At 44.4% G+C, this 20,382-nt stretch overlaps 1 protein-coding gene across 3 annotated transcripts in view; it reads left to right on the plus strand.

Annotated features, from left to right (window-relative positions):
• Positions 1-20,382, plus strand: part of BICC1 (BicC family RNA binding protein 1) — a 221,854-nt gene that overhangs the window by 180,346 nt on the left and 21,126 nt on the right. For 2 of the 3 annotated variants that reach the window (XM_066600784.1, XM_066600786.1), the window contains exons 7-15: positions 582-776; positions 4,427-4,678; positions 6,140-6,271; positions 6,859-7,033; positions 13,914-14,072; positions 16,275-16,471; positions 18,355-18,490; positions 19,949-20,105; positions 20,189-20,348. In XM_066600784.1, coding sequence (XP_066456881.1) covers positions 582-776; positions 4,427-4,678; positions 6,140-6,271; positions 6,859-7,033; positions 13,914-14,072; positions 16,275-16,471; positions 18,355-18,490; positions 19,949-20,105; positions 20,189-20,348 — 1,563 coding nt within the window. The remainder of the gene's footprint in view (positions 1-581; positions 777-4,426; positions 4,679-6,139; positions 6,272-6,858; positions 7,034-13,913; positions 14,073-16,274; positions 16,472-18,354; positions 18,491-19,948; positions 20,106-20,188; positions 20,349-20,382) is intronic. The other variant, XM_066600785.1, reaches the window with a different exon arrangement.

A 20,382-nucleotide genomic window follows, 5' to 3' on the forward strand; every position in this document is an offset into this window, starting at 1 on the left:
GAATACATTTAAGTAGCCTAGCTACGGGATAGGCGATTCATGTGCAATCGATCGCTGCGTCCAGTCTCCAACCAATTGGCAGTGTGAAGAGACCAAACATGCCTGCTGGATTTCTTACACACCTACATCTGTACATGGGGCGATCTAGTACTGTAGCTTAGACTCAATAGCTATAGGCCGTAACAAGATATTTTTGTAGTGCCTCTTAAAAATTGCCCTTGGTTTGGAAGTTTTTGCTAACTCTGCATTGTGCTTGTCCTTTATAACGAAGAAAAGTTATTATGAAATCACTCAACTTTTTTTCTTTTTTGCATTGGTAATGCAATTGACGGCACTGTATAGTTACCTGCGTGGTGCTGTCACAGGAAGCAAGACTAGACATTGTCCGCCCCCATGATCACAGCTTGCATACCTTCAGTTGTGATCAACTTTGGAGCCGTTTAGATACCTGTATATTGGCTACAGATGTACAGTAGTTTGGTACTTTTGTTTAAGTGCACCTTTCTCTATGCTTGCCCAATGCAGGGGGGTTTCTACTAGAAGAACGTACATACTTTAATAATAATTTCTCTCTCCTACAGGAGCTGCTCCCATTGGTGTTAATGTTTGACTTGCCCATAGCTGGTATTCTGCAGCCGATTCCTGATCCAAACTCTCCCACAATCCAGCACATCTCTCAAACCTACAACATAACGGTTTCATTCAAGCAGCGCTCAAGAGTTTACGGTGCTACGGTGATTGTGAGAGGGTCTCAGAATAACACCAGTGCTGTTAAGGTAATTCTCAGGAAACTTGACCCCAAGGCTTTACTATGAATCCGGGCCCCTCCGTAAGCCTCCAGGTTCATTCTGGAATTACGCTTATTTTTCCAGCTGCAAAACTCATCCTGAAAGGAGAATTTTTTTTAAAAACCTTGGAGAGCGTTCATGTTGGTGTCATATACTGACGCGTAGTCTTGTTCCAACGCTGAAACCCTACACATGGCATCGCAGCATTAATGTAATGAATCTCTGCTGGCATTCAATGGCTCTTAAATGCTCTGTCATGTCAATGTGCTGATTCAATGGAACCTGCGTTTGGTAGATTTCTCTTCGAGTTACTCATGTTTTCTTAAACGAGTTAACCTTCACATTGAATTGTCTTCCTGACAGATTTAAGCTGGACTGTCTAACAAGGAATGTAGCGGCACTGTAAACTTGTGTGCAAGTCTGTGTCCCAATGTGTGACTTAAAGGGTTAGTCTGATGGGTCATCAGTAGTTGATCGGTAGGGGGAAGGGTGGTCTGCCTCTCGGGATTCCTGCCGATCATCTAGTGTTACATAGTGTGCAAGGCTGAGAAAAGTCACATGCCCACCTAGTTCATCTTCTAGTCCCTATCGGTGCAGCCGAGCCTTACATTGGCATCATTGGTCCGAGTCGGAAGTGTAATAGAAAGGCTTCATTCCACTGATTTCAATGGAGGAGTGAGCAGTTAAAAGCCAGAAGTGTAATGGAAGGCATCACTGCCATTGATTTCACTTGAGCCTTTCTTACTACACTTCCGGCTCGGACCGCCAATGTAGGCGTCCAGCTTGGTTGCACAGACAGCGGCCAGAGAATCGGCAGGGATCCCGAGCGACAGACCACTCCCCCAGTGATCAACTTTCCATGACCTAGCCTGAGGATAGGTCATCAATAGTAAATGCCCAGAACGCCACTTTAATAAGCTTTTCCGACATTGATTTCTATTAGGTAATTGCCTTGCTATGGCCTCTAATGTACAATGCCATGTAATTGAGGTTTTTGTAACTATTTTTATGACTTTTATATATATTCTTGAGTTAAAGCCTAAATGTGATGCTCCAGAGCTGCATTCATAGTTCTGCTGGAACTAGTTTGCCCTAATAATAAATTAGCTCTCCTAATATATTAAGACAGTATTTTTTTTAGGCAATTATTGTGAAATGTCTGCTATTCTACATTACTAGAAGCTTGTTTTTCCCAGTTACCCATGCACCTTGTATATATTCCAGATGCCGACGCATTTTCAATCTCCTATGAAATTCTTTCACTCATTTCACCCCTGCTCAAATTCAGCCTCCATCAGAAGTACTGGGAGGTCTCCAGTGAATTTTCACATTGGATTATTTACATTTTTTTCCCCAACAAAGTTAGTAATACAAACGCTGTAATGCCATCTTATCCAATAAATACATGCAGTAGTTATGTTCTTTGGACTATGTCAAAACATAGATACTGTGTAAACTGTATCGTTTACAGAGGGCTTCAATCTGGTCCCAAGCTATGTAATTATCTAAAGATATAACAGATGTTGAAGCTCTCGTTTGCACAAATACATAAAATTCCATACAACACACCAAGGGATTTCTGTGATTGACAGATGCAACCACCACCTGCCTCGGGAACCTCAAAATCTAGTTGCTTAATAGACCTCAAGCTACCAATACACCTTTCATGGCTATTGGCTAACAGATATTCCTTCTGACGCACCCATGCACAACACGCTCGGCAGGGCAAAACATGTATGTGTTATCAATGGTAAGATGGAAAAAAGCTGCTGCCATACTCTTGTAGTAGTCTCTTATCTTCCATGGGAACGAAGGATCAGACATGTTGAAATCCATGATGCTGCAATCTGTATATATTTTTTTGGCCCAGACATCTACTGTTGGGAGAACCCCATACACATTACTTGACTGAATCAACCAATATCAGCAGGTTCAGCCAACTTCCACCTAATGCAGATGAGCACCTTAAGGGGTTGATCCATAAGGGACATTTATCATCCGTCCTCAGGATAGGTCAGTGTTTCCCAACTCCAGTCCTCAAGGCACCCCAACAGGTCATATTTTCAGGATATCCTATAGTAAGAACACCTGTGACAATGTCTGAGGCACTGGCAATAATTACATCACCTGTGCAATACTGAGGAAATCCTGAAAACATGACCTGTTGGGGTGCCTTGAGGACCGGAGTTGGGAAACACTGGGATAGGTGATAAATATCTGCACACTTGGACCCCCACCAATCAGTAGAATGGTGTTCCCGATCCCTCTGTTCCTCCCCACTACAGGACCACTGTGAAGAGGAGCTTGAATGGGAGAGAACAAAGACTTAACCCAAGTCAAAGCAGTTATGGAAGATGACCTGGGAGGACATGGACTGCTGTCATTGGCCAGCACAGTTTGCACGAGCAGTGATGGCCAATCATAGCAGCTAATGTCTTTGACTGCCAATTAACAGTGGGCATTGGATAGAGAAGCGTTGTGACCATCTTGGTTTGTCTGGAACCGGAGGGTTACTTTAAACTAGGGAACGGAATACTAGAAAGTGTTGGCAATGTTCATTGAACAAGAAGTTTTGTTAGACTGGGTAAATATAGTTGAGGGAATTGTGCTTGAATCATTACCTCTGAAGCCAAAGAGTGTGAATCCTTCCATAGTAGTGTTTAAATGTTCTCCATACTTGCATAGTGTTAGGTGTGCTACCAGTGTCTGCCACCCTCTTGCTGTTACTGTTCACTCCTTTTGTATGAATGTACTCTTTTCTTCCACTTTCTGTCAGCATTGCACAAGTTAACCCTGCTCAGTTCTCACAGCCCAGCTGCAGCATAATTGGTAATTACCTCCCTCTTTGCCTCAGCATTGTTGTGTGTTTGTCTCCGACACCCAGCACATCTAGGTTGCCTGTCTCAGGACTGTGTTGTCTATTCAAACCTTTATCTGTATCTGTTTGTTCTGTATGTTCTTTGCCTTATGCTTTAGCCTGTGTTTGTCCATTTCTTTCCAGTCTGTGCATCGTTTCAGTCTCTGTGGTAAGTTAGTCCTGTTCTGTGTGCCATGTGTTCAGTACATTGTCCCTGCGTCCTGTCAAAGATAGTTAGCCCTGAGGTTCCTGTGCGGGGCTGTTCTTATCAGGAAGCCTACCCTGCTTTTTGGCATGGGTCTTCCCAGTTAGCTAAGGGCAGGATTCTCCAGCTGAGATTGCCTTGCAGCGGTACCACTGACCACTGGGGTAAGCTGCCAGCCCTGCCAAGTCTGGTCCAAAGACAAGGCTGGTTGCTTGACACAGTGGGTCCACTTTCACATTCCGAAACACATGGATTCCTTAAATCGGCTTTCTTTATTTTGCTAAGGACAGAGACCAGTGTGAGTGAATACATTTCGTCTGCCATGTTGTAGAACATTTACCATTTGCAGACTTCCTGGCCATATATTCCATGTGATGCAAAGCTTATTTAAGCTGTGTGCCCGTAATATACCTTACATTTAAACAATGTTCGTTTTTGCTGATAGTTCTTTGTAAATTGCTTACAATGTCTTTTAAAAAAGTTTTCTCAGAAATATTCTTCCTTTTTGAAATGGTGCCACGATCAGAGTCTGCCTCTTATGATAGTTTAACAGTATTTCTTTGTGGTCTTTAATAGGAAGGCACTGCACTATTGCTGGAACATCTTGCTGGTAGCCTTGCCAATGCTATACCCGTCAGCACACAATTGGATATTGCTGCGCAACATCACCTCTTTATGATGGGCCGAAATGGCGGCAACATCAAACACATCATGCAACGAACTGGTGCTCAGATCCACTTCCCAGATCCCAATAATCCTCTAAAGAAGTCCACAGTCTACCTCCAAGGCACCATTGAGTCGGTCTGCTTGGCCAGACAATATCTCATGGTATGTATCTGTTAAGTCTTTGGCATTGAAATTAAGCTTCTGTTTATAAGAAGTAGTTAGTGTCATGATCTTGGCAGGTAGAACAGAGTCCAAGTCCATTAAGAGCATTTCTTATTGGTATCACTAGTAATCTTTTCAGTGTACCATGGCCTGTAGCTATTCTTTATTGTGCCTCTGAAAATACTGCCATGTGCTTTCAACCAGACTGTGTGTTGTCCCTGTGTTTCACGGGCACCACAAGGGGCCATTAAAGCCTATGAGCGCATACGCATGCTCACATTTTCTCAGACTGATGTGTGAAAATTCTTGGCATCTCCTATTACTGTCCATCTTCACAGACATAGCTCTCGTTACAGATGTATGCTCCTAGTTTATCACTTGTAGTTTGCTGGCACACTTTTTCTTTGAAGTAGTCTAGTGTCTAGTAATAGAAGCTGGCCCCATCAAATACACTATCTAACCAAAAGTATTTGCGCACACCTATCGGTGGAATGCATCATGTCTTATGTCACTTGTACTAAACCTTGCTACATAAGATGCAGAGACTTGGAGGGGTCGCCATAGTTTGTGACGGGCAATGCACGCTATTGGATGTACGGGTTATGCCACTGCACACAAGCCGACCATCATGAAGCACAATGCATCAGTCCATCTACAGTAGCGCAAGGAGTGTTGTCATTGGACAGTTGAGCCATGGAAGAACATTCCATGGAGTAACTAATCATGCTGCTCTATCTTCAAAACTGATGGATGTACCTGGGTACGGAGGAGACTGGGTAATGCCTTTTGTCTGAGTGTGTTGTGCCAACAGTTAAGTACGGCAGAGGTTCTGTTATGGTCTGGGGATTCTTTTTTGGCATTAGTTCAGTCCATTGCTTGTAGTAGCAAGTACATGAACATGGAGGTTTACCTTGACATTGTAGACAATGATGTGCTGCCGACGATGTGGCAACTCTAGGAAATGATCAGCAAATCCAACACTGTTAGGTTGGTTTGAGGATATGGATATTCCATGATTGGACTGGCCTACACAGAGTTACAACCTGAACTCTGTCGAACATCTCTGGGGCAAACTGGAACGTCGGGTCAGGAAATATGAAGAGCGGCCATCATCTTTGAGAGAACCCACCAGACCTCTGCACAATGAATGCAGGGAAATATCTGATACTTTCTACTACCAGCTGAGGTGTATGACACAGAGTATCCAATGTCATTAGGGCCAAAGATAGCCCCATTAAGTATTAACATATGTAATTACTACTTTTGATTCTTGCTGAGGTGTTCAATTACTTTTTGTAGGATAGTTTAATAAACACTGTCACTGATAGGGTTACAAATATTAAGGACTCCTTTGGCTTTCTAGTTTTCAAAGTTTGAGGTCTGGCCTTTCCTTTACCAACTTTTGAGGATAAGGCTGCTTATACTGAATATATAGTAGTTTGCTTTTTATTTCCTCCACAGGGTTGTCTCCCACTAGTTCTGATGTTTGACATGAAAGAAGAGATTGAGGTAGAGCCACAGTATATCACACAACTCATGGAGCAGTTAGATGTATTCATCAGCATAAAACCAAAGCCCAAGCAGCCAAGTAAAGTAAGTTTCATGGACTAAAATGATGACTTAAAGGAATTTTCCACCTGTTTTTCAATCTGTTCAGCTTCCATCTCCATTACTGGTCTGGGATCTCTGCCATTTGTTTAGTTTATCAGGGTATCGTTACTTGAACATATGAAGTAAGTTCTTAGCCATCATCTTTCGCAGAAGTCAGACTGCTGTCTGGGAGATCATCCTTCATCTAATCAAATATTGGCTGTAATTTCTATTCCTGAGTTGTATAATCTGGCACTCCAAACTAGCATTGGGTAAATTGAAGGGATTTTAAGGAAATTATGAGAGCCTAAGAAATGTTTTTTTAAACTCTAAATAGTTGTAGTGCCGAGTCATAGAGCATGTTCTCGATCAAGAATTGTGGTTATGAGCAGATGTGATGGACATCTAATAATTCATAGTGTTTACTACAGATTTACTTTGTGATTTGTAGCACTGGAATATAATTACAACTTGTGCTAGAACCGTACAAATGGTCCTCAGACGTCTGGTGGTCACGTACATAGCAGATTGCCTTGCCTTGGCAGAAGGTTCCTAAATGTAATGAGATTTTTACATTTCTCCGTTTTCAGTCCGTGATTGTAAAAAGTGTGGAACGAAATGCCTTGAATATGTATGAAGCCCGAAAGTGCCTTCTTGGTCTTGACAGCAGTGGAGTGGCCATTACAAGCCAGTCTACGTTGTCTTGTCTAATGCCTTATCATGGACTGGATATTCTTACAGCGGGCTTGGGACTTACTGGATTAGGTGAGTAAAACTTGTCATTTTTGTTAAAACGCAATTTAAATATTTTACATCAGGGTTATGAATTTTTTTTTTACTAAAGATACACTAAGCCTAAAATGCTACTATCTTGAGAAAGTGGCACTGTAAACCTAGGCATCAGAGTCTAGAAGTGCCGCCGACACCCTTTTAAAGGGGATAGAGCAAGTAGCTTTCTGAATCCAAGAAATGGAGTGCATGCTGTTTGTAAGGCGGCCACCATTTATTACTCCCGACTGCCACAAAAAAAGTATGGAGAGCGAAGAATAAGCCTCTATCCACTGGAACAAAGTACCAGCCAATGTTTGCTGTCAAGGGGAGGGTTAGGAGGCCCCTTTACAAATTAGATTGCTGCCCTAATCGGTTGAAGATGGTGGGTTCTGATGAGTTTTCTTTCATGTTTGGCCGTTGTTTGCATATTGTAAAGGACTGTGTATAGGTTAGTCTAGCGGGGGTATCATCACTCCTTAAGAAGAGCACCTAGAAGGTGAGTGGGGAGACTTAAGGCCATGCATGCTTCTCTGGGAAATATATGCAAATAAGGAAGCTGTGATCAGAGCATCGGTAGTTGTGGTCCCCTAGGGGGGCTGCTAATAAAAAAAATAAAAAAATAAATAGTTTTACTAATTATAAAAAAAAAAGTAATAAAAGTTTAAATTGCCCCTCTTTACCCATATCTATAATAAAAAAAATCTAAATCCTAAAACTAAAATGCATATTTGGTATCGCTGCATCCTTAAAAGTCCGATCTATCAAAGTAGTGCATTATTTACCCCGCACAGTGAACGTTGTCCGAAAAAAAAAAAATTAAATTAAATAAAGCCATGCTAGAAATGCACTTTCCCCTCGTCATCCTGACAGCATACACATGGAGGTTGTCCGCCGGACACCTGTTGGGACAGGAAGCGGAGAATACAAAAGGTAACTCCCACCACCGGCTCACCAGTGTCTTCCTGTCCCTACAGGACAGTCCAAGCGGGCCTCCAGGTGTATGCTGGAGGTGAACAAAGAAAAAAGAAGACTCCCATGCAGCCTGTCCGCCCGTGGGGGGACGACCCTCTGTTCGGGCTGGCAGGGCTTGCGCGGGTGAGACCCTACGAGGGGACCCTCACCCGCAGGATCTACCCAGCACTGTTCCCCCAGTGGGAAAATCCTCCCCCGGTACGCTGCCCAGTGGGGTTGTCGTACCGGTAGGAAGCAGCCCCGCTACCTGCAGGCTCGGACGCCGGCGTCTCCAGGGATCCACGTCTAGAGAGGTATGCCAGCATACATAGAGCGCTCGGTCCGGTCGGCGCGAGCGCGGTGCCATGTGCGTCTCCTAGGCGGCGGGTCCGGTCGGCGTGCGTCCCCACGTGTGTGCTAGTCGGCGGCGTCCCAGTGTATGCGGCGTATCCCTCGGGTCTGGCGCGGCAGCGTGACGTCAGCGCGGCCGCGTCACGAGGGCGGGGCCCTCACTTAAAGGGGGCGTGTCGGCGCCAAATTTGAAAATTTAAAAGGACTGGATTCCTCTGCATCTCTCCTGTCTGCACCTTACTGAAGATGTCAGCCAGAGAGGACACTGAAAGCAGCCTGCTGGTGAGTAGACCGCTTTGGGGGTACCGGGGAGGGAGGATTGAGAAATCAGGTATCTGGTGCTGGAAGTCCTTTTTGCTGTCTCCGTCTCTTAGGACAGAGATGCACAAAAGGTTAGAGAGGCCAAAAAGCGAGTGCGCAAATGTCCAGTTTGCTTGCGGCGGCTAGAAGAGGGCCACACCAAGCCACTATGTGCGGACTGTACGGAGAAGATGATCCGCGAAGAGGGCTCCTCGAGCATGTCGGACATTCGATCCATGATCCGCGAGGAGATTGAAGCCTCGCTCTCATCTTTCTCTGCCGCCCCCCCACGAAAAGGGTAAGGCGGGCACGAATGGAAGAGTCGGACTCTGAGGAGGGACTCCTAGAAGATTCTCCTTCAGAATCCATGCCGCCCATGGAAGATGCAAGGAAGTATTTCTTTTCATCGGCGGACTTGGGTCAGCTGTTAACTGCAGTCCGGCGCACCATGCAGGTGGAGGAAGAGGTGCCGCAGCAGCCATCCTTTCAGGATAGCCTGTTCCGGGGGCTCCTACCACAGCCAAAACCGTCATTTCCAGTTAATGACATTTTAAAACAGCTGATCCTGACAGAGTGGAAACAGGCAGATCAGAAATTCTTCCTGTCCAAGGAATTCAAGGATCGGATGGTCTTCACACCAGAAGATATCGAGTTCCTAGAAACCGTCCCTAAGGTGGATCTGGCGGTCGCCAGGGTCTCAAAAAGAGCAGCCCTCCCCTTTGAGGACATTTCCCAACTGCGGGATCCACTAGATACCAGAGTGGATTCTGCGATGAAAAAGGCCTGGGAAACCGTGGCCCTGACCGTCAAAGCCAACATCACGGCCACATCTGTGGCGAGATCTATGTCGGTCTGGTTGAACCAACTCCAGACGCTGATTTCTCAGAGGGGCTCTAGGGAGGACATCTCCAGCTGCCTTCCCCTCCTCCAGCAGGCAACCGACTTTCTGGCAGACGCCTCTATGGAGTCGGTGAGGTTCGGGGCCCGTTCAGCAGCCCTCTCGAACACAGCCAGGAGGGCTGTCTGGGTTAAGGCCTGGACAGGGGATAACGCCTCCAAGAATAGACTCTGTTCCCTGCCCTTCCAAGGACACAGAATCTTCGGGCCTTCCTTGGATACACTCCTAGAGAAGGCATCGGATAAGAGCCAGGGACTACCGTCGGAGAAATCCTTTAAGTGGCCTTCCTCCTCCTTTTGTTCCCTCTAGAACATACAAGGGGAAAAGAAAAACCGGACGCTGGTCTTATCCCAAAGGCGGAAAGGGTGAGAATCTGCCCTCCCGGATCCTACAAGTAGGGGGTAGACTGAAGAGGTTCGCCCTTAGATGGAGTGAGGTGACCTCCAATCCCTGGGCCTTACGCCTAGTCTCGGATGGCTACAAAATTGCATTTTCCTCCCCGGAGGTTCGTGGTCACCCCCTGCCAGTCACCTGCGTCTGCTCAGGCCCTCCAGTTGGGGGTGCAAGAGCGGTTGTCCCTAGGGGCCATCACTCGGGTTCCCGCAGAAGAACTATTCAAGGGGTGCTACTCCCCCTTGTTCCTAATCAAAAACCTAACGGATCCTATAGAACTATAATTAATCTGAAATTCCTGAATAAATCTATCGCGTATCAAAGATTTAAAATGGAATCGGTGCGGTCAGCAATCCCCTTAATTGCGCCGGATAGTGTCATGGCCACCGTGGACTTAAAGGACGCCTATTACCATGTCCCTATACACATAGATTCCCAGCGGTTTCTGCGGTTTGCTCTGGTGATAGATGGCTCTGTCTCTCACTTTCAATTTACGTGCCTGCCGTTCGGGATTTCCTCCGCACCCCGGGTGTTCTCCAAACTGGTGGTAGAGATGGTGGCGGCACTAAGGACTGACAAGGTGTTGATTGTCCCATACCTCGACGATTTCCTGATTATAGCAGGATCGGCTTCAGAACTCTAGTTCCAGGTCAACCTCACACTCTGTCTGTTCGAGTTGTTAGGCTGGATCATCAACTCCTCTAAATCCAGTCTTCTGCCCGAGCAGAAGAAAAAATTTCTGGTAGTGATTCTGGACTCACACCACCAGTGCTCATCCCTTCCTTTAGAAAGGCAAAAAACGATCCAGAATGAGTGTCGGGCACTTTCTCTAACCACCGAAGTCTCCCTTAGGAGAGGCATGAGGGTCCTCGGCCTCATGACATCTTGCATCGGGGTAGTCCCTTGGGCCCAGTTACATTGTAGAACCCTCCAAGACTTTATCCTAAACAACTGGGATAAATCCCCCGCCTCCCTGGATCGGAAAGTCGTCCTTACCTACAAGATAAAATCCTCCTTGGAATGGTGAATGGTGGATGTCTATCTCCAACCTTGCCTGAGCCACGGCTTGGTACCCCGCATCCCCAGTATCCATCTTTACTGACGCAAGTGCAACTGGTTGGGGGGCCCACTTAGGCCGTCATTACGTCCAAGGGGGCTGGAACCGGGAGGAAGCTACTCAATCCTCCAACTACAAAGAACTTTGCGCTGTCTGGAAGGCCATTCGGGGCCTCGAGACAGAGATCAGGGGTAGACACATTAAGATATTTTCGGATAACAACTGTGTCCCTCATTCGCCACCAGGGATCCATGCGAAACCCCCGACTCCAAGACCTGGCGGCGAAAGTTCTCAGGTGGATAGAGCAGCGGACGCCTTCCGTCACAGCGTACCACGTAAGGGGCCCAGAGAACTCCATGGTGGACCATCTCAGCCGCAGGAAGATAGACCCCGGGGAGTGGACTCTACATCCACACGCGTTCCAACTAATTTTAGAGATGGGGGGACACCCAAGGTGGACTTGTTCGCCTCCCGGGAGAACACCAAGTGTTCCCGGTTTTTCTCCAGGGGAGCAGACGGGGGCTCCCTGGGAATAGATGCACTATCCCAGGCTTGGGATTGGGACCTTGCATACGCCTTCCCGCCTATCCCCCTGATTCCTTGGGTCCTAAGGAAAATTCAGGAGTCCCCAGGCTCCGTTATCCTGGTGGCCCCATTCTGGCCCAAGAGACCCTGGTTCCCGCTCCTGGCCGCTCTCTCGACACAGGAGCCTCTACATCTGCCGCAGAGAGATGATCTCCTTCAGCAGGGTCCCCTGATATGCCCAAAGGTCCGACAGTTCAGACTGGCGGTCTGGAAGTTGAGCGGGTAAAATACCTGAGCCAGGGCCTATCAGGGAGGGTGACCGCTACTTTATGTGAGAGCCTCAAAAAATCCACCAGAAAAATATACTCCAGGGTGTGGGATACCTTCTCTAGGTGGTTGGGGCATAGTATACATGACCTCCAACAGCCCGACATTAACAAAATATTGGAGTTCTTACAGGATGGTTTGGACATGGGGCTAAGACCTGGTACCCTTAAGGTCCAGGTGGCCGCCCTTGGGGCCTTCTTCGACTTCCCCTTAGGCGACCAAAGGCTAATTAAGAAATATCTGAAAGGGGCAGTCAGACTCCACCCCTTTATAAGGGAAACCATGCCCCCCTGGGACCTGAACCTTGTTTTGCAGGCCCTCTGCGCACACCCCTTTGAGCCCCTGGAAGATCTAGCAGTAAAGATCCTCTCCTATAAAGTGGCCTTTCTAGTTGCCATCACATCCGCCAGACGGATCGGGGAGATCCAATCCCTCTCTATTAGGCCCCCGTACATGACCACCTTCCCTGATAAAATAGAGTTCAGGCCTGACCCCTTTTTCCAACCATAGTTCTCACAGACTTTCACAGAGAACAGCGAAATAGTACTTCCCTCCTTCTGCCAGGAACCCCGTAACACCACGGAACAGAGATTCCATAATTTAGATGTTAGATGCAGTCCTGAAGTATTTAGAGGTCACACATTCCTTCAGGAAGTCTAACAACCTCTTTATTCAATTCCAGGGTCCACGCAGAGGAGGGGCCGCTACTAAGGACTCCTTAGCGTGTTGCGTCAGGAGGGCCATAGAAGAGGCGTACAGATCCCAAGGGATCCCACTCCCGGGCCACCTTAGAGCCCATTCCACTAGGGCGGTCGCCTGTTCCTGGGCGGAGAGAGCCCAGGCAACAACCGACCAGATCTGCAGAGCCGCCACATGGTCAAGCACTCATACCTTCACGAAACACTATCGCGTGGACCTGGGGGCCAGCCGTGATATGGCCTTTGGGCGGAAGGTGCTACAGGCAGTGGTCCCTCCCTAAAGCCCTTGGTTGTTGGCACTACTCCATGTGTATGCTGTCAGGATGACGAGGGGAAGACAGGAATTAGGTCCTACCTGTTAATTCCTTTTCTTGAAGTCATCCTGACAGCATAGGCGCTTTTCCCTCCCTTTGAGTTATTTTTACGTGAAGTAACGTATTCTATGATTTCTGTATTAAAAATTGATTGGTTAAGCAAAGCCGGGTCACTGTAGTTATTTGGTACACACTGGTGAGCCGGTGGTGGGAGTTACCTTTTGTATTCTCCGCTTCCTGTCCCAACAGGTGTCCGGCGGACAACCTCCATGTGTATGCTGTCAGGATGACTTGAAGAAATGGAATTAACAGGTAGGACCTAATTCCTGTCTTTTCAGTCACCCTGTCTCCCAGAAAAAATGCAATAAAAAGCGCTCAGTCTTGTGTATTGTGAAATCGTACCAAAGTAAATTACAGATTGTCTTGAAAAAAATTAGCCCTCTTACAACTTTGTTGCTGTAAAAATAAAATATTGCGCACAGAACATGGCAGCAGAAAATCATTACAAAAAATGTCCGAAAAAAAAATACAGGAAAAAAAAAGAGAAGTTTGGTATCGTAGTAATCGTACTAACCCATAGAATAAAGTTACCATGTCATCTTTGTAGCAGTTTGTGCGCCTTAGAAACAAGATGCACTGAAAGATGGCGGAATGTGGTTGTTTTTCATTTTACAACACTTGGAACTTTTTAAAAAGTTTTTCAGTGCATTATTTGGTACATTAAATGGCACTATTGAAAAATACAACTCGTCCTGTAAAAAACAAGCCCTCATACAGTGACGTCGATGGATAAATGAGTTACGATTTTTTTTAAGGGGGGGAGGAAAAAACAAAAATGGAAAATAAAAAGCAGCGTCCTTTAGGGGGTTAAATATCCAAGCTTTTGCAATGTTTAAAGGCCCATTAATATTGACAATATTAAAAGCTGATTGCTGTAAAGGAATGCTCACGTTCTTGGGAGAATGCAGGAACATGCTGTGCTTTCTTCAGTAAACCTGTTGAATGTCAGACTAAATGTAATGCTGTTACTTGTAATATAACGCTCTCTTCATTCCTGCAGGTCTGGGCCCCAGCGCTCTATCTGTTAGTTCCTCTACAGCACAGAATACGTTGCTGAATGCCCTGAACAGTTCTGTCAGTCCCCTACACAGCCCCAGCTCTGCTGCACCAAGTCCCACACTGTGGGCCACTTCACTAGCCAACACCACCAACGCCGCAGGTAACCAGAACGGTCAAGTTTAGAAGCTTTAATAAAACTTTTTTTTCACAAAGTATTACTAGTTGTACAATTGCCATTTGGGTAACTTTTGGGTCGTTATTTGTTAAAATGAGAGATTAGGTATGGTTGATAAATCTAGTTGATCAGTATTCACTTGCAGCTTTCAGGTTTTTGCATTCTCAAGCCTGTTGTATTGCCTAGTTTAGTCAACGGTGAAACAACTTGCAACAGTGACCTCTACAGGATATAGCCGTACACAAAAGTGACGGAACAGCCAAACAATTAGTTAATGCAATCGCCCCTATAATCGTAAAATCTTTGCACTGTAAACTATCAAGAAATTTCCCGTGCTCCTTATAAATCACGTTTGTTAAACACTCTAGAATTTTGGGAGATTTTTTTGAATTTTGGATTTCACATTCTACTTTTTTTTAAATGCCTTCACTTCCTGTTCTGTAAAGAAAACGTTTCAATAGTCTTCTCATCACAGGCAGAATTACAATGACCGGTGAACTACTACATGTAGAAAACACCGGATCTCCCCCTTCCCGCTAGACGAAAAACTTTCAAATGACGCGCGATGCGTCACGGCAGGGAGGGGCCAAAACAGGCATGTCACAGCGGGGAAGGGCCAAAAGCTTGGGCGGGGTCTAACGGATTTGATGCTCGTTCAAGTAAGAGCACCATCGAGTACGCTAATACTCGAACGAGCATCAAGCTCGCCAGAGTATGTTCGTTCAACTCTAATTGTAACCCTTGTATTTCAAGGGTTGAATTCCCTTAGCATGACAAGGAAAGCTGCAGATTCTAAATCCGAGGCCTTTTTCAAAAATGTTGCAAATTTGTTACCGAAAATTTCTACACTATGTGAAAAAGGTTTTTCAAATGTCCACATGGTTGGTGCTGTGAATGTTGTGGAAATTCCCCACCGTTTCTGGCGTGTGTGAAGACTGTCTAAAAGAATACGCTTCTATTGAAGCCAATGGGACTTCTGTTTATTATGTAAAGCATCTCTCTAAATGTTCACTTCGGCCCAGACAAGATGGCCGCCCCCATATTCATCTACAGAAAACAAAATTAAGAAATTGATGAGAAAAATGAAATGCTGAATCAGGATGGGATATATTATAGAAAAGAACCAATTTCAGCTTTTTGCTGTAAATGAGCATTTTCTAGGGCCCACATGGTCACTGGGAGTTGCTTTACACTCGTAAGATTTGATCAGTTGACTGCAACCACAGAAAATGTCTTTTTACACTCCCGACTCCCTGAAATCTAAAACCTTAAGAAAAATGTCATGATTGCCAACAAAATTGTAAAATTATATCAGGCAAATTAAAATTTTTCTATAAGTTTTCTTTACTTAACCCACAAATCCCAACCCAAATAAATTGCAGATTAATCTGGATAGAATGTTTGACCTGCTTTTTGTTACTTCTGACAAATTCCTCAAGTTTTATACTTTCCATTATGATTTGCCTCTGTGGCATTAGACATAATTACCGGTTGCAGTTCTAATCCGTCCTGGGAAATTTTTTTTCTGACCAACATTGTCTTTAGAATGGAAAATAACATAAATTTGCCAAAAAAGCTTGGAATCAAGGTTAGTATGAAAACGAGGAAACTGTCTGAACAAAATGGGCTATTCTTAAGATAGGGCTGACTTATGCTGAGGCTCCATGTGGCTGTTCAGTTTTTGGGTTTTTTTGCCCTTTAAATCCTAAAAGCAATTAAAGGGTTTTATTAAATTTTGGAGGTATTCCCCCTCCTTTCATGGACTATGTCTGGTATTGCAGCTTGGCCCTTCAACCTTTTTGCTGGCCATTCATTTTGAAGTAAGGTTGAAGCTGATTTCCAAAAATTTTAAATAATGAAGAATTTTGTCTTTCTGTTAATTTTTGTGTTTTCTTTTCATTGTCATCCTTGTCCATTTTCTTCCAATGGCAGTGACGTAAAAACTCAAAGTTGGCCAAAGCTTGGTAGCCCTTTTTTTTCTTACTGGAACAGCTTTTTTTTAAAGAGAATATGCACAATGTTTTTGCTGCTGTTGGCAGGATTTCCCTATGAAAAGTCAGACACCACAAGATGATACTATTCAGTGAGGTTATAAACCAGGGTGGTAGTGCTGGAATAGTGATTGTGTTAACTTTACTATACTGTGATCGCACTTGCTCATTATATGAACTTTTTTTTTTTCTAAAGGATTTTCTGCTATACCACATATGATGGTGCCATCTGCTGCCCAAGCAACGTTAACTAGCTTTCTTCTATCCGGGGTGCCCAATTATGGTCAAAATACCCCATCACCACCACCTGGATTGACCCCAGTTGATGTCCATATGAATGGAATGCACTCTGAATGCAAGAAGGTAGCATCTGCATTAAATGGCCATGTTAAAGTAAGTTTAATATTACATATTAAAGGCTATGGACACCTTTGGGGAAGGATGGGGGGGGCACTTTTGTTTTTGTTTTTCCATTGACATGTTAATCATAGGGCTTAAAAATGTTAGTCTGTCTTATGCAACTTCTGTATAGACACTAGAGTCTGCGTATCATTAGGTCTACCAGTGAAGCTGGACTGGGAGCCTAGGGCCCTTTTATATGCAACTATTCAGTTAATCGTTGGATAGTGCGAAACAATCGTTCAATGTAAACATAGCCAATGGCTGCTGATGAACGATTTGTTGTTCACTTATCATCTGACGATAATTGGTCTATGTAACCGGCAGTTGTTCATCTGTGAATGACTGCCTATATGTTCTGAATGGAGGCAGGGAGATCTCCGTCGTGCTCCGCTTGTATTCAGATTTGTGTAAAACTACTTTTAGTTTCCCTCTGCTCTCTTTTCTGAAAAGCTCCTATTAGCTCATTTATGACCATGATGAGATTTCTTTGTTGTGGTCATAAATTGGCTTTTAAAACATGCAAGAGAGAAGAGATGAGGGCTGAAAACTGAGCTGTCAGTACCGCCTCACGGACCAATTTCTTATTGAGACTTAAGACCCTTTTACATGCAACGATTATCGCTCAAAGTTCGTTAACGATGGCTTTTGAGCGATAATCCTTGTGTGTAAATGCTACCATTGTCTGCTTTTCATTTGGAGGATGATTCTTAGTTCAGCATAAAAACCGTCGTTCAGAACGCTCGCTGGGAGCAGGAGATAACATTGCATTCTCTGTGCAGCCAGTGGCTCAGGCTGTTATCTACACAGGAGCTAGAGATTAAATTGTTTTCTCTTAGCAGCCCATGGCTGAACAATAGTGCTAATTACAGAGCTCAGACCTCCTGCTGAGTTCTGCAACAGCTCCCAGAGGCTTATTTGCACACAAATGAAGCTGATAAAGTACTAATGGGAATTAGTGCCCATAAGTACTTTATGTAAAATCGCTCAAAACTGTAATTCTCATCTTTTGAACAAATTTTGAACGATCATCTTTGCATGTAAAAGGGGCTTCAGATTGCAGTTTCTATATACAGTGATACGTAGAAGTTGCAAAAGACATGCAGTGCAAACTTTTAAACAAATGCAATTTTAAGATGGTCAGCCAAACATACATGCATTTAGGTCCATTGCTTTTAAATGATGTGCAAGTCATAGTCTTTTGGCAATGCTTGCCTACATCTTTTTTTTCTTTTGTACAAAACTGTTATGTAGCTGCAGAAGAGATTCATTGTCTGATGTGGAGTCTGTTAGCACAAGCAGCTTGAGTATGATAGGATAGCAATGACTTTCAGTCTGTCTCTCTCCATACTTTACACTGCAGCACTGATTATATTGAAGCTATTAGTCTGAACAAGCTAGTATAGATGACAAAATTTTCTAACTTCATCTAAAGAAAGGGAATTCTGCTTGGAAAATGTCATAGAGAATTAGAATATAAAAGTTTTTCACCTCGAGGTTATCCCATGCACACAATATACTTCCATGTAGACAGTCTTGGGGTGTATGGACATCAGAGCTGCTTTCACTCTGGCTGACCTGGCCCCTCCTTATGTTACATGGTCAGCCATTTCTTTTGACTTTGAAGAAAATAATCCCTTATGGGAAATGTGTGGCCATACGTGTTAACTCCCTCAGCTGATTGCAGGGGGTTGTTTTCCTTGGAGAGTTGCAATTGGTGCCTGTCACTAAAGTTTTTAACTGTTTTTATGCCCAGAAGATCTAAATAGCTTGAGTATTTTTTAAAAATCCTGCATTTAGTATTAAATTGTACTATTTTTTTTTTTTCTTCTACACTTGTGCATGGCAATGTCCTCATACAACCTTCAATGTTGCAGTCGACAAACATGAAATATGGTACAATATCCGCATCATCTCTAGGAGACAAGGTGATGAGTTCACACCTTCCTGAATCTAGACAGTCAAACAACCTCAGCTCACCAGACCAAGCAAGCCCGAAGTCCGATTCAGAGGGTAAGACTATGGTCTAATATATAGTTTGTTTTTTTGTGTTCCTTTTCCATCTCTCATAAAAGTAACTTGTGGGTTGTTTTTTTTTTTTTTTGTTTGTTTTTGTTTGTTTTTTGGGGTGGGGTGGGGGTGAGGTTTGGCCAAGGGCTATTTGCTGTGGATGGTTCATTGATATTCTAATATACAAGCCTAATCAATTTATAATTGGAGGCATAAATGTAATATTTGATTATTAACCATTGTGTACTAGTACACTGGAAGTGTTGATCAGTAACTCCTAACTTGGTGACCTAATGTTTTAGCTAGTCCCTCCTCAAGGAAGGGAAATGAATGAAGGCACATTTCATTCCATATCATGAAGAACTAGGAGTGATTCATATTGGACACAACTGAAAAAAACTCCTAAGACCGCTTATTGGCAGAGGGGGGGATCTAATATTGCTGACTTATTCTGAGGATAGTCCTGGAAAACCTATTTAAAGGAAAATTAGACTAAACTTGAAATTAGTGTTAAATATACCACACTTTCACTTACCTTCAAAACCCTTTTTAGCATTTTTTAGCAACCATATAGTATCATAGAATCGTAGAGTTGGAAGGGACCTCCAAGGTCATCGGGTCCAACCCCCTGTTCAATGCAGGATCACTAAATCATCCCAGACAGATACTTGTCCAGCCTTTGTTTGAACACTTCCATTGAAGGAGAACTCAACACCTCCCATGGCAACCTCTTCCACTCATTGATCCCCCTCACTGTCAAAGTTTTTTCTCATATCTAATTTGTGTCTCCTCCCTTTCAGTGTCCTCCTATTGCTTCTAGTCTTTCCTTGTACAAATGAGAATAGGGCTGATCCCTCTGCACTGTGACACCCCTTCAGATATTTGTAGACAGCTATTAAGTCTCCTCTCAGCCTTCTCTTCTGCAAGCTAAACATTCCCAGATCCCTTCCAACCAAGAGATAACACAAGTCACACCAGCAGAAAATACATGCTTAAAGGGGTGTCCCACTCCTAGTTGTTTTGTTGCCAAAAGACAGCTCTGTAATTGCAGTGGCCCAGGTTGGTACCACAGGCTGAGTCCCATCCACCTCAGTAGGACTCTGTCTGCAGTACCAACCAGTGTCACTGCACAGTGTACGTCGCTGTCTGGTTCCTGAAATAAAACAGCTAGAATTAGGACCATGCCTTTAAGACTTGTAGCTTCTTGAGTGGTTTTGTGGCCACCTCGGCCTTTTCTCCAATGTGTAGTTCTAGGGAATTTGTAATTGTAATCCCACATGTTCACATTTTACTGGCAGCTTACATTTTTCCCCATTGGACTGTAGCTTTAGTCACTACAATATAACATCTGGTCTGTGCGGTGAAATACAGCAGCGGTCAGATAGGTAAATGTGGGGGTTAAAGATGTACAGGTACATTCTGATGATTTCATTCACAAATTAACTCTTCGTTGCTTACCAGGCTGTAATGATGCATTTGTAGAAGTAGGAATGCCAAGGAGTCCGTCACATTCAGCAAATACAAACGATCTCAAGCAAATGCTGAGCAACGCCAAAGTTCCCTGCGCAAAAAGGCAGACCGTGGAATTACTGCAAGGCACCAAGAACTCACACTTACAGTAAGCTCTACCTCGGTATGTAGCAGAGACACTTACTGACCTCATGAACCATGTTTGCAGAAATGTCTTTCCTTCTGTTATAGTAGTACGGAACGGTTACTCTCCGACTCGGAGATGAGCCCTCCTGAAGGTCCCGTCACGGACAAGAAGGCCCCGGGAAGTGAAAGGGCAGCCGAGCGAGCCGCACAGCAGAACTCTGAAAGGGCCCGGCTTACTTCACAGCCATCATACGGCAATATGCAGGTAATGGTCAACATAACAGCTGACGCTGTGGGGG

Source organism: Eleutherodactylus coqui, chromosome 4 (assembly GCF_035609145.1).
Source record: "Eleutherodactylus coqui strain aEleCoq1 chromosome 4, aEleCoq1.hap1, whole genome shotgun sequence".
Lineage (NCBI taxonomy): Eukaryota > Metazoa > Chordata > Amphibia > Anura > Eleutherodactylidae > Eleutherodactylus > Eleutherodactylus coqui.